The 13787-nt window shown below is 47.8% G+C and overlaps 1 protein-coding gene across 1 annotated transcript in view; it reads left to right on the top strand.

The window, feature by feature from the left end:
- NRIP2 (nuclear receptor interacting protein 2) overlaps positions 1 to 13787 on the top strand; it is a 20366-nt gene continuing 6579 nt past the window's right edge. The window contains exons 1-6 of the mRNA XM_010400942.3: positions 1 to 241; positions 369 to 912; positions 5536 to 5712; positions 10545 to 10627; positions 11063 to 11190; positions 13529 to 13581. Coding sequence (XP_010399244.1) covers positions 682 to 912; positions 5536 to 5712; positions 10545 to 10627; positions 11063 to 11190; positions 13529 to 13581 — 672 coding nt within the window. The 5' untranslated portion in view covers positions 1 to 241; positions 369 to 681. The remainder of the gene's footprint in view (positions 242 to 368; positions 913 to 5535; positions 5713 to 10544; positions 10628 to 11062; positions 11191 to 13528; positions 13582 to 13787) is intronic.

A 13787-nucleotide genomic window follows, 5' to 3' on the forward strand; every position in this document is an offset into this window, starting at 1 on the left:
GCCCCCTGGCAGGGGCGCGGGAGCGCGCAGGCTGCCGCCGGGAGATGCAGCGTGTCCCGGTGGAGCCGGGGACAGGCGGGCGCACACACACAGACACACAGACACACAGACAGACACACAGACACAGACACAGACACACACACACACAGACACAGACACACACACACACACAGACACACACACACACAGACACACAGACACACACACAGACACGCGCGCTGCGTGCGCGCAGCCCGCCGAGGTAAGGCCAGCCCCCAGCAGCGGGGCCATCCTTCTGCTGCTGGATTTTTCCAGCCGGAGCATCCTGCCGGCTCTGCCGTGATTTATGGAAAGCGGGTTCTGACGCGGGGCTTTTTCTATTACGACAGGGACCCACGGACTGGAGGAGGCAAAGCTGCAGTCAGGGTAGGAGAAGTGAGGGAGAGGAAGAGGCGGGAGCAGAGGGACACGGAGGAGTGGAGAGGACAGAGGGAGAAACGGGCACGGAGACTCTTCAGAGATGCGTGAGTTATAACTAAGAGAGCAGGAGGAAAGGCAGAGAAAAGAAGAGGAGAGCCGTGGGGAAGGGAAAGGGAAAGGAGATCAGAGACTGAGTCAGCTTCCAGAGGGCAAACACCAGGAGACGAGTTCAGGGAACACCCCAGCGTACCGAGAAGGACCTGTTCTGTCTGAATCTTCACCATGAGCACAAGGAAGAGCTGCCCCCTGCCACTGGGGCAAGGAGACCAGGAAGAAAAGCAGAGCGAGGGATCTCCCGACCTGGAGCGACAGGAGTGTGAGACGGAGCTGAGGAACAAAGCTATTCTGCAACAGAAGAGGCGCCTCAAACAGGCCACCCAGTTTGTGCACAAGGACTCTGCTGATCTGCTGCCCCTGGATGGCTTGACAAGGCTTGGCACCTCCAAGGATCTGGTGAGTCCAGTGGGACCCCGTGTGGGAGGGAGTCCTCCTAATAGCCTTCATTTCAGCTGGGAGCTGCTGTCAGGCTTTGTGAAAGGATCATAGGTTCAGCAAAAACGAAACTTTCCTTCAGGATCATCTAGGAGCAGGTCAGGGTGAGGGGAAAGAATTAATCACTCATTTGCTTGCATCCATCTTCTCATGCTTCCCCGTAGGAGCCAAACTCCTTGCAGAGGCAGGCAGACATGGACTGGAAGGACCATCCAAAATCCAAACTTCCATTCACCCAGTAGCAACATATGTTCATGTGACATATAAGTTTCCATGTGGGACATCTCGAGAAGGCCCCATGTATTTCTGCATGATCCAGCTCAAAGTCCAGCTCCTCAGGAGCAGGACTCAGCAGGGAGGGAAGTACAATTCATGACACTGTGAGAGACTTATGTTTGACCTTGTCACCTTTTTGCAATTTTCTCTCTCCCCCCACTCTCTGGGTTTGTGGAGGGGCAAGCAAAGGGCAGGACTTCTATCCAGGCACACAGGCAGATGCAGTGCCTGGCACTTGTGGGTGACTCCTTTGGGGAGGAGGCACGGGAGCGAGGCCTGTGGGCATCTCCTTGTGGTGACGTGGAGCAGGAAGCATCAGGGAGGGAGGTCTGTTCCAGGAGCCTTGGCAGTCTGTGGTCTGGAAGGGCTTCCCCAAGGCTGGAAGCAGATTCCCACAGGATCTATTGCCGGCTCAACTGCACACATATTCTCCTTGCTCTGGTAGTTTTGCAATCCAACTTCTCTCCACTGTAAACTATTCAAGGATGTGGAGGTATAAACCATTTTCCCAAAAGAGGGCTGAGGTCTGGTTGTGATGGGGGCACTTGTTCCATCTGTGGCAGTGGGGGTCATAAAAGATCTTGCCCCTCCCTGCAGTCTGTGCTTCCCTCTGGATCCTCAGACAATTGCAGCAACACCACAGATGCTCTCTCGTGTGTGCCTCTGACATTTCCCAGCTCCCGAGGCACACAGTGGCACAGGGCCACACGCGTGTGGGACCGGCAGGTCCCTGGCACTGAATGGGAGCTGATCCTCCTTGCTGGAACCTTGGGGTGCAGCGGCTCTGCCCTGCACAGAGGAGGGGTCAGCGCCACGTTCCCGTGCTGGCACATCCTGCTGCTCCCGCCACCCTCCCCGCAGCTGCCTCAGCTGCCTCGGCAGCCCCTGGCTCGGCAGGGCCAAGGGCGGCTCCTCCAAGTCACCCTGAGCTGCCGCCTCACGTTCTGCAGCCGCACTCATGGCTGTCAGCAGGGACGGGTGTGCAGTGTCCCTCCGACCCTGCCACAGTCACGGCTGGAGTGCGAGAGGGGCGTCATGTCAGAGCTGTCCTAGCCAGGAGCAGGGACTCTCCTCCCGCGGGGAAGGAGCTCTGGCCACAGCGGAGAGCTCCGCTCAGGCTGGCAGCACGGGCAGGCCGCTGCCGGCCCTCGGGGCCTGCAGCACTGCAGCTCAAACTCGCCTCAGGAGCACAGCCCGGCATCACCCTGGGCCCGTCCCTCGGCAGGGTATGGAGAGGAGCCACTTCTGAGTCTCTCGGTGCGCGTCCACTGACCCCAGCCGCAAAGGCCGGGAGAAACCTGTCTACCAGCTTTGCTTTGGGATTGACTCCTGTCACACCATGCCTCAAAGCGACAACTGGCACCCTGAGGCCCCAAGGGGCTCCTTGAACAAGACAGTCCTTGTCCAAATCACTTGCCACAAGCAGCTCTCTCCTGGTGGAATTAACCATTCCAGGCAGAATTCCTGGTGTGCAGGCAGCGCTTGGTCACTGCAACCCACTGCAAACTTCATGTTTGGTCCACAGCAGAACGTCTGAAACATTTTTACCATGGACCTAGGGAGCAGTGAATAAAGCATGACAGGTTTTTTTCTGACATGGACAGTTTGCTCTGGTGTTAGAGGGCACCAAATAAAGTGTGGCCCCTGTGCAAAGTTCACACACATAGTGCCATTCCTGGGGTCAAGTGTGAACATCAGTTTCTGCTTTAACTTGGAGCAAAAGAAGAACCAGACCTTAGATTTCCCAGAGGGATTCAGCAATTCCTGCAACTCAAAGGGCCACTGTGATACTGCTGTGATGTTTTGGGGGCTGCAAATCAGAGTCCAAAATATGCTCTTGGCTTACTTATCTAGGCACTTCTCCAGCCCTGTGAAAACCCCACTTCTGTTTCCCAAATTGATCTGGCTCCCTCTTGGAGGACAGGAATACAAACCAGGAATGTACTGAAAATGAAGCAGCAGTAGGAAGTGCTAGAGAGTTTGATTTGGAGAGAGTAAAACAGCCCAGACTCCTATAGCACTTACACCGGGAGGAAAGTTTAATTAATTCCCCAAAAAAAGGTCTCCATTGACAGTGCCAGAGACTTCAGCTGTGGCAGCTCCATGTCCTAAAATTAGAGCAAGGCCCCATATAATTTGAAACAAAATACCTGCTTTCTTTTACAGTCACGGGCTGTTACTTTTTGCCACTCTTTTCTGTGTATTCTGGGTGTGCATTCAGCTTATGCAATGCATCCAGCAGTGCCTAGGATTTGATGGGCCCATCATGTCTCCAATAATGAGTAATTACACATTTCCGTGGAGACATCATGTTTCCAGCTTTGCAACAAAAAGCACGATCAGTTTTGGGGTTTTTTTAATGGCAAAATAGAAAATGCTAAATGGGCTAAAATATTCTGGAAGTACCAAGAAGGTCTGAAGATCTGTCTTCCCACCTCCAAAAAATCAAGATCCCCAGCTCATACAATGTCACTAATCATAGCAAGGCCTGGAGATTTCACATTGGAGAACCTGAACCTTCCCTAAGTTGCACTGGGAATCTTCTTTGATCCCTCTAAGTGCCCTGAGATGGCATCCTTTCTAGCTCCCACAACACCCACAACATCCTCCCTCACCATCCTCTAAATCTAATGGTTTCTAACCAGTCCAAGAGCGACAACAGTCTCCACTTCTGTTTCACTGGTGAGAGAGAAGACAGGCAGGGCCCTAGGAGTCTGCTATTGAATCAGATGCCTCCAAAATCCCAAAGCTCAGCTAACCCCCACCAGCACTTGGCCTCTTCCCAGCCTGAGTGACAAGAAGGGGACAGAGGTGGCTGCTGCAAAGGGCCCGCTCGTTCTGTGGGAAAGGTTGCAGGGATAGGGAAAGGTCCTTTGCATGCCAGATGGTAAGAGGCAGGAGGGAGGATGGGAATTTGGAGACCTGCTGTTTGTTCCCTGCCCTTTTCCCATGGCCCAGATGTTAGCTGGCAGCCAAACTGGCACTGTGCTCAGAGTATTTAGGGAGCTAAGTACAACGACCAGCTGTGCTGTGGGCCAGCACAGTAGGCTGGGAAAAGACCAGGAGCAGAGGGATATTTTTACCCCACTTTTTCAACTGCTGCAGTGTTTCTCATGCAGCACGTGAATGATCTCCCACCCCTTGAGTGGCAGGAAACAAAAGGCATGAGGGACTTGGCATCTTGCAAAGAGCAATGCTGAGTGTGACCAAAGAGCCAGTGACAGCTGTCCTGCTCCAACCATTGGGCAAATCTGACAAGTCAGGGTGCTTCAAACTGCAGTTTGCACACTTCCTTGGCCTCAGCTCTTTGGCCATGCATGAAGCAAGTCCAAAACACAAGTAACCTGTGGGGTTAATGCAGCTCAGCTCATTGGCAGGTCTGGTCTAGCTCAGGTGTTTGGCCTGCCCATTGACAAGATCCTGCATCAAACTGCTGCACCACCTGGGAGATGACTTTTAATTTTTTCTGTTTTTTTTTAAAGAAAGATAAAAACAACAGTTTAAGCTGTAGCACATTAACCCCTTTAGATTATTTGCCTTTCTTCAAATAGGCAGCTGTTATTGGGAGTGCCATGGCCAGCTCAGACCAGCTGCTCTCCTGCAGAAGGGCCATGGGGCTGAGCACATGGAGAAAGGACAAAGCTACCTCCAACAGACACCTGTTTCATTGGTGTTGCCCACTGTTGATTCAGTAGCTGTGCAGGGACTGGATGGATCAATATTGGGCAAAAGCTAGAGCATCTGATGGTGGGGAGCAGAGATGGACTCCAAGAAACATTAAAAGCTTGTTTTAGTTTCCTCTTCAGGGGGAGCTTCCTGCTTCACTACAAATAATTGCTCGTACACCTGAAATATCTGCAGTCCTGCCTTCTTGCCCACATGTACATCACACACACGCTGCATTCCTCCTGCCCTCCCACATTAGAAAGTGTGAATGTGCCTGGTGGGATGCCAGCACGCCCAGCAGGCAGTGTATTGCAGTACCTGAACAGGGATGAGATGCTCCAGTGCATGTTCAGCCGAAGGAACAGATATGAGTGGGGAAAGCATGCATCAGGCATGTTCTTCTCCTCCAATAATTGCATCCCAGAGACCTGCCTGTCACAGACATCCCAACACTTTAACACCAAATTAGCGGCTACAGAAAAAAATCTTGTGATTTAAAGAAAATTGTTTTGGATAAGCATGTCTTTCATCAGGATGATCAGTTGGGTCAAGCATTTGCAACGTGCATCCCTGAGCTGGCAAATGTCCTTGTCCTTAGCTCCATACTTAGCCGGGATTTCTCTTTCTTTGTGATGGAGACAGCAGCCTCATAGCGTGGTCCAGCGGCGCCTCTTGGAAGGCAACCTGAACAAGCTGCGGGGCGAGGCCAGGGGTCAGTCTGCACGGGTTCAATCTCCGCTGGCAAAAGACCAGGATGAAAAGATGGAAAAGGGAGAGGACAGGAGAAAAGAGACTTCAGCCCTGCTAATACAGTGCCAGGTAAGGCAATGACACGGTGCTGCTGATTTCACAGTGATGGCAAGTGCTCAGAGTTCCAGCTGTGCCCCTCCCAAGGGCCATGCTGAGTTATAAATTGCAAAGCCAGCTTTCCAGCCAAAGAGAAGAGATTTCATGCATGGCCTCTCTTAGAGTTAGGGTGCAGGTTTTCCAAAAGCCAGAGGAAAGCCTTTCTGCTACATGCTTTCTAGTTGCCCATATTTGAAGATAAATTACCTTAATCACATCTCCTTCCTTTGAAGGCCAGCTTTCCCACGATATGAGGTATTTTATAATTGCCTATAGAAGCAAGGAATGTCTCCTTATCACTTGAAGACAGGTGCCTCTAGTTGATTTACACTTAACTAGCTCCAGTCTAGTCTGATTCTCTCAGGTGTCACAGGACCTCCTCAGAAAGTGTGCTCCAAATTAGCACAGCTGTGTCTCTTGATGGAAGCAGTATTTTTAGCTCCCTTTTCTTCTTCTACCCTCCTATACAGCAGAGCACACTACTCGCTAGCCCCTGCAGTTAGAGAAAGCACATCCAAAAGCGGTGGCCCATGAAAGATGGTCAGAGCTTCACAGTAATATGCAGATATGAGACTCACCAAGATACAGACCTGTTGTACAAAACCCATTTTAAAGCTGGTTTTAGTTCAGTTACCTGTCCTAAAGAACATCTCCCATATCAGAGTGTAAAGGCTACACTTCCAAGAAAAACATATATACCTTTGAAAATTCATTTGGCACAATAAATTATCATATGAATACAGCCTGGTAGCAAGCTTCTGAAAGGCTTAGATCAGCTTTCTGAGTACCAAGCAAAGCCACTCTCAGGTTTGTTTTGCAGCCTTTACTGCTGCAGTTAGCCATTGCTTACCCTGTGTTTTAGACTTTAATATAGCTGGGTTAACATAACCACACTTGGGGACAGACTGGTAGGATGAATGGCTCTCAGTGTAATTTCTCCAATTACTTGGAGCCTGGTTTTGAGCAAATAAAGGTGTTTCTTTTTCTTTAATGACCTCTCCTTATTGTTCTGCAAGAGGAAATTCAGTGATAAAGGGTGGGGGTTTTGCCAGGCATGCACACTGAACAAGGACAGGCATGTACAGGTATTGTATCCCAGGGGCAGTAGCTAAGTCAGCGTTACAGTCCACTGGTCATTCCCTTTTGTGTTTCCAGTGGACTGAACCCCAGCTGTCACCCACGTTTTATTTTCTCTCACAGAGGAAGGTTAATGAGCATTGCAAGCAAGGAAATAGGTCTAATGCTGCACGTAACATTCCCTGAATTCTGCACAGGCATTTCTCTCTTTTTCTGCTCTTCTTAGGAGCCAGTCACTGTTTGTTACATTTGATCTTCTTACATTGAAGGAAGGGAAGCTCTCCTCTCCTTCTTTTTGTCTTGCTGCTTTTGATGTTTGCATTTGTGAACTTCAAAAAGCCTCTCCTGTCAGTAACAGATCTGTGGCAGCAAACAAGACTCAGGCTGCCAGTTCATTGGAACCGGAGAGGTGAGCTGGTACCTTTTGGAGATCTGCTTGATTATGGTGCAGTTTTGATTAGAAAAGGAGCACAGCCCCAGAGAAGTCTTTTTTCCCCTGACTCCTGAGAAAAGCTAATCTACCATTTACACACAGACAAGTATGCTGAAAATCTCAAAGTGGTAACAAATGCATCACCTGACTTGTAACTGAACTTGACTAAAGAATAAAGCCAAATATATGTAGACTTCAGTGATACAGGGAGATTCAGGCAGTAAGTGTTTTCACTCTAACAGGTTTTGGTTGCCCTATGCCTAAGGCCTTTTTAAATCTCAGAGATCATAGACAGATCTAGTCTGTAATAGTTGTACTGCAGTCACTCACTCATTAATTTGCTTAGGTGGGCTGCCCAGATGGTACTTCAGCAGAATTGCCCCTTTTTGTGACAGTTTTTGAAAAGCACTTTGGAAAGCTAGTCGTGACTGGCATCTGCAACATAAAATCAAGCTGTTATTTTTTGTGGTGGGGCTTGTGTCTTGTTGACTTAGAAATAGATATTGAAAGATTTCACTACTATCAAAGGCCACTTTTCTTCTATGCCAAAGCAACCTGGAATTGATCAGCCTTTTGTTTGCTAAAGCAGCTTCTTGACTTCAGAACTGACATCATTTCAGAAAACACAGCTCTTTATAAATGGTGATCCTTACTGATTCCCCTTCCCCTCCTTCTTGGAAATCCCGATAATTGACATTTAGATAAAAGAATAATACTGACTGGTAGTAACAGACTGAAAATTCTGGACCAGAGATGAGAGTGGGTAAAGTGATGAAAAGTCTTTCTAGTCCAAGAAGCCTTGCAGTGCTTATGAGCTGCCTGCACTGTATTTGTGGTATGCTGGACCAAGGACTTTCCTCAGGCTCCTGGTGAATTCTCTAGGGAAATGGTTAGTGGCATAGGGCTGTTTACACTGAATGAGATTAAATGTTGTTTTCTACAGAATAATCACTGTCCTGTTATATCCTATCAAGTCTCTAACTTGCAGATTTCCCAGCCTGCTCTGAAACAAAATTCAATAATCTGCCTAGTGATACAGCTTAGGCTTATTATGACAGCAGCTCATGCATCTCGAGTCTGCCTGCTCCCAAGTGATTCCTTTGCCATTGCTAGCCACACTCCAGGTTGTGTTTCTGAGTAGAGAGGATGTGGAGGCAGATGTTTGGCATGCACCTGCACTCTGTGCTTTATCTTGCCTCTCTGCTTAGTCTGGCCACAGCCCTTTCAGGCAGGGCTGATGTGTCAGGGAGGACCAGGCAGCACAGACACTGCAGAGCTCCAAAATCAGAAGGCGGGGGGGGGGGTTTGGCATAGAATCCCAACATGGTTTAGGCTGAAAGGGACCCTGTTGGTATTGTGTCTGCAGCATTCCAGTATTTCCCACAGGAGTTGTTTTCTTCTCTGTCTTTATAACTACTCACAGATAGCACATTTTTGAAAATGAAATCTTGGAAATATTGGATGTAGCTCTCTGTGATGATTAATAATCATAAACAGACTTAGTTAAGAAATCATAAAATTAAGACATTTTTCTTGACCCTGCTGGTGCTGCACTGAGTCCCTCATTGCCGCGCTGATCTGCTTAAGGTGTTCAAGCATTTAAACTTGTCAGGAATGAGTATAAGAGCAGAGAAGCAGTGGCAGGTCTGTTGCTGCTTCTGAGTGGTTCATGTCACAAAGTGCCATAGTGGATGGAAGAGAAGGAATCACAGGAATACCACAAATGATCATAGGAAGACAATAAGTCTCCCAAAAAGAAAATTTTGTGGGTGGGGTTTTTTGGTGGGGTTTTTTTTGGATGGTGGTGTGTAGATACAAAAATGCTGCTAGCAAGGATTTTCTTGCTATTTTCTAAGTCCGTGAGAGACTTTTCTCTCTCACAGAAGAGGTAGCAGAGAATGTAAACAACCAAGCCACCTGCAACCTTGAAAAATCTTGTTTATGGTATAGTAGAAAAATATTTTGACAATGGACGTTTTAGGATTTTAGCCAATCACCCCCAAGGGGTGGCTGGTCCTTTGTCCAATTAGACTATGAAGAAAAAAGTCTATAAAAGAGTTTGTAAAATAATTAAATAAATCAATTTTGCTGCACAATTCCTGCCTGCTGGATCTTCTCTCCTCCTCCTCCCCATGGCTGCGGGGCACGGTGATATACCCTAGGACGCAGGCCTGCGGTAATAGTGGTGTGAGACAGAGCCTTGAAGAATTAGGCCATCAGGAATAGGTATGATTAGGCACCCTAGGTAGAGGAAAGATGTATTTTGTATATGACAGCTACTCCATATTTTTGCAGTTCCTTTACTAAGTCCTGTTCCTCCTTTTTTTTTTTTTTTTTCCCTGAGCCTAATTCTTATCGATGTCCTTGACAACCCTATGTTTTCAGACCCCCAAAATGAATGTAACCTGCTGTTACTTCATCACCTCTGGCCTGCCATTAAGGACCTCTCTGCAGAGGGGACAGAAAACAGATGGCAACCACATCTCCTTTTCCCTTTTATGTTCAAAGGGGTAAAGAAATGAAGTGAGCAAGGCACTGGGAACTATTCCAGTAAAATCATGCACAGGTGACTTGGGCACAGGGCACAGTCTCCCTCTTTGCTAAATGACACCAGCTGTGACTATTGTAGTATCATGTCTTGTATCCTTAGAGAGCTATATAGAAACATGATGTAAGCCCTACACAAAATAGTCATATCTTGATTAGGTTGTGTCTTGGATTCAGGAGTCACATGGATTTGTCAGTTATCTCGGGAACTGCCTTAAATTCAAGCTCATCTCAGGTGTGTTTGTTCTGGGGGCTCCTGTTTCTCCCTCAGACTTCTCCCTCTGGCAGCTTTTCTACTGAGAACAAATGTGTAGCCCTGGGACATTGTTCCCTGCAACACCAGAAGAAATGGAGAGATGAAACCCAGAAAAACTGTAGCACTTGCTTGTATTCCTTTACAAGCTTTTGTCATATCACTTATTGCTCTGCTAACAAAGTCCATGTGGGTTTTACGAACAAATTGTCTAATCATCTCTTGATTGGAATACTATAAAGTCACTAAAAACAAGTAAGTGTCTGGGCAATCAAATACACATGAAAGAAGACAAATTCAAAAAGAAGTGTTTGAGAGAGGCTTGCAGAGCACTGGGGAAACCACCATTGTCTGGGATGAACCTCCTGCCTTCTGACTACTGCCTAAAACACCACATCTTTGGCTATGTTGCTCAGAAAGACCAAGTCACACTGTTGGAGGAGTGAATAAGCTGATTGTGAGCTTACAGTAATTTTCTGTTGTTGTTTTTTCTAGTGCCAAGGTCAGGTATTGAAAGCGACTGTTAACACTGGGTGTCTACCAAACCTCATCTCCAAGAGGTGTTTAAACCAGCTGGGGTAAGTCTTTGCACAGTATAAAAGAAGGGATGGCTAAAAGAAAACCTATGGCAAGAACCCAGGCTCTCTGGATTGCCAGCCCCAGTGATAATTACTGGCAGTTTTGCATGTGCACATGGCTGTTCAGGAGAAGAGGCAGAGGGTGGGCTGCAGGGCAAGGCATTAGAGCACTGGCAAAGCTGTGTGCAGACCCCAGACTCTGAGGCAGAGCTCTGTGTCATTCTGTCTGTGTGTACTGCAAGGGAAAGCTGTCCAGCTGGTGGCTGGTGGTGAGGTTTTGCTTGCTGAATCTGCCTCCAGACATACTGCATGGAAGGGGTTCCCCCTCTTGTGGGCCTGTTCCCAACGAGACTATGAGGAACTGCCATCAGTGAGAAGTCCTGGTTTTCCTCCTCTTCCTCCACTTGAGGCAATAACACCTCTTGTGTCCCACAGGCTGGAAGAAGTGTCTGCCATGGACTGTGGAGACCTCTCTCTTCCCATCCCCAGCGTTGTTGGCCGAGTAGAACATATGGAATTGCAATTTGGCCAGGAGACAGTGCTGTGTTCAGCACTGGTTGTAGGTGAGAGAGCCAGCCCCTCCTCTCCCTTGTTTCTCCTGTGTCCCTCTTGCCCTGCCAAGGGCATTTAAAGGACCTTTGGAAAAAGCAGAACATGGTGGAAGGTTGGTGATGTGGCCACCTCCGCTGCAGGCCAACATCACCATACACAGTGAATGCCCTCAATGTAACCAAAGGCAAAGGGCATAGGAAGAGTACAGAGAAGACAGAAGACATTGAAAGTGGAGAGAAATTAGATGGTTTTTCCTTCTTAACAAAGGATGTGAAAAATCCTCATTTCAATTCTAAAACGGACCTTTCATAAATTCTGCAGATGACTTGATTAATCCCCTGGTGCCTTATGTTCTCCTATGAAATGGGCACTTGTATCTCTGGCTGGCTGGAAGTCATCTGAGAAAGTACCAGAGGGTACAGCTTATTTCCTAGAGTGTTTCTCTGTGTGCTCCTCTGCCTCTGCTGCAGGGAGCACCCTGAAAGAACCAGGTAGCCCCAGAGTGCTGAGTCTCCTTCAGTGTCCTGAAGCAGGACCCTTTGAAGGAAGGAGCCATAGGAGACAAGTCCACAGACACTGAGGCAGGCTCAGAAAACAGCAGAAAGGCTGCATGTTCTGCATTTACATCAAGCTGTGCATATGCTGAAAACAACCTGGTTGTCTTTCCCCCCCGCCTGTTCTTTCTCCCTATTAGTCTTCCAGCTTTACCTTCTTTGCTTTAATCTGTTTCCCCATCTTCAATGAGTCCTGTTCATCTTCCAAGGCCTCCCTTGTTCCCTCTCTTCATGTACATTCTTCCCACATTCTAAGTCATCTAGAAAGAGCTTCCTCCTCTTACACACTCTGGCTTGCTCTTCTTTCCTGGTTTCCACTCTGCTTGTTCTTGCCCTTCATGGGGAATCTGTGCTAGTACCGGCACAGGTGAGTTTACCACATAGCTACTACCCATTTTGTTGGGATGTGGAAATGGCTGCCTGGAAGGAGCAGAATTGCTACACCTGTGTCTTACATCTCCCTGTGCACACAGTGCTCTCACTTATGTGATTATGAATAAATTATAAATTACAGCCACTGGTTACAGGGCAAGCAGGCCTTCAGGAGACATGGGAAGTGTTAGTGACATTACAAGCTGCTGCTGATTCCTGAAGACTCCAGAACCTGGGAATTCCTCCTTAGCTGCCATGGAAGTCCAGATTGGTGACTCTAAGACCTCTCACAAGCATGCCCTCTCCTCTTCAGTTGCTGGCTTACAAACCTAAGGCCCTGGTGACCCCAGCCAGAGCTGGTACCCAGAGCTCTTGCATGCTGAGCTCTCCAGTACTGTCACCAAAACCCACAAGTTCTGTGACCTATACTCCCCTCCAGTTACTGGAACTCAGGCCTTGCAGCACACATCACAATCCCTCCAGTTGCTGGCACCCAAGTGTAAAAGCCCTACAGCCCGTGCTCCCTTCCCCCGTTACTGGCACCCAGATTTCTCTTGCACACTGGTGTTGTCACCCATGAGCTATGTCCCCTTCTCCAGTTGCTGGCACACACCTGTGAGCCCTGGGCCTATAGTCCCTTCAGTTCCAGGCACCTCTCTTGCCAGTCCCTCAAGTTGCTGACATCTGGAGCTATTTGCCCTTTAACCCCATGCATCTTCCATGTTTGCTGACACTGAAGACTTGCAGCAGTTACAAGCAGGATAGACAAGTTACACAGGGAAAAAAAAAACTTAATAAAATTATTCAGTAAGATTGGATAGATTGCAGCCATTAGGTGCAGGCTTTGGTCAGACAAGTGAACTGACCAACAGCCTGCTTGCATGTGACTGGCCCCCTTATCCCCTCTCCTCTCCATTTTTCCATGCTTGTTCTCTCCTGATTCACCCCGATGCTTGCCTTCTCCTGCCTTTGGCCCTTCCCTTACACAGCCCAAAGTTTTATGGGATCTCACAAGCCCCTTCTGATATCTCATATTAAGTTTTAAACAGTCACATAAACCCTCTCAAATTTCCCTCACAGTAGTCATGATAATCATGGTTTCCTTCTCTTATCAGCTGCAAAGTTCATTTTGACCATCTTCAGGACTGTGCCTAAATAGCTCCTTTAAAGGCTCATCAGTGAGTGGCAGAAGAGTGCTGATTTATTATTGTCACTGTTACCATCTGCTTGTTAATGTTCGTGTGTTTAACTCATCCTTTTCCTTGTTATTTGTTATCTGCTTTGTACTGAAGAGACCATAACCATAAAAATTTATGAATCAGATGTTCTTGTATTTCATATCCTTTTACAGGAGAAACACACTTTCTTTAATGAGGCAGTATTACATAATCTAAAGCCTGATCAGTCTCTTCTCTCTTCTCAGATGATGAAATGCTGGAGTTTTGCATTGGCCTCCAGACTCTGTGGTCTCTCAAGGTAAGGAACAGCTCCTTGCTTATTGCAAGGCTCCTCTCAGGAAGCTCTCCAAGACCTGGTTGTTGTATGCATCAGAAATACTTAATGTCCACGTCTCTCAGGGCAATTCCGCCTGACTGGATGCTGTATGCTCTGAGACACTGATTCCTTTCCAGTCCTTCTTAAAGGTTTTAAGAAAGAAAACACTCAATAGGATATTATCACAT

The sequence above is a fragment of the Corvus cornix genome, chromosome 1, assembly GCF_000738735.6.
Source record: "Corvus cornix cornix isolate S_Up_H32 chromosome 1, ASM73873v5, whole genome shotgun sequence".
NCBI lineage: Eukaryota > Metazoa > Chordata > Aves > Passeriformes > Corvidae > Corvus > Corvus cornix.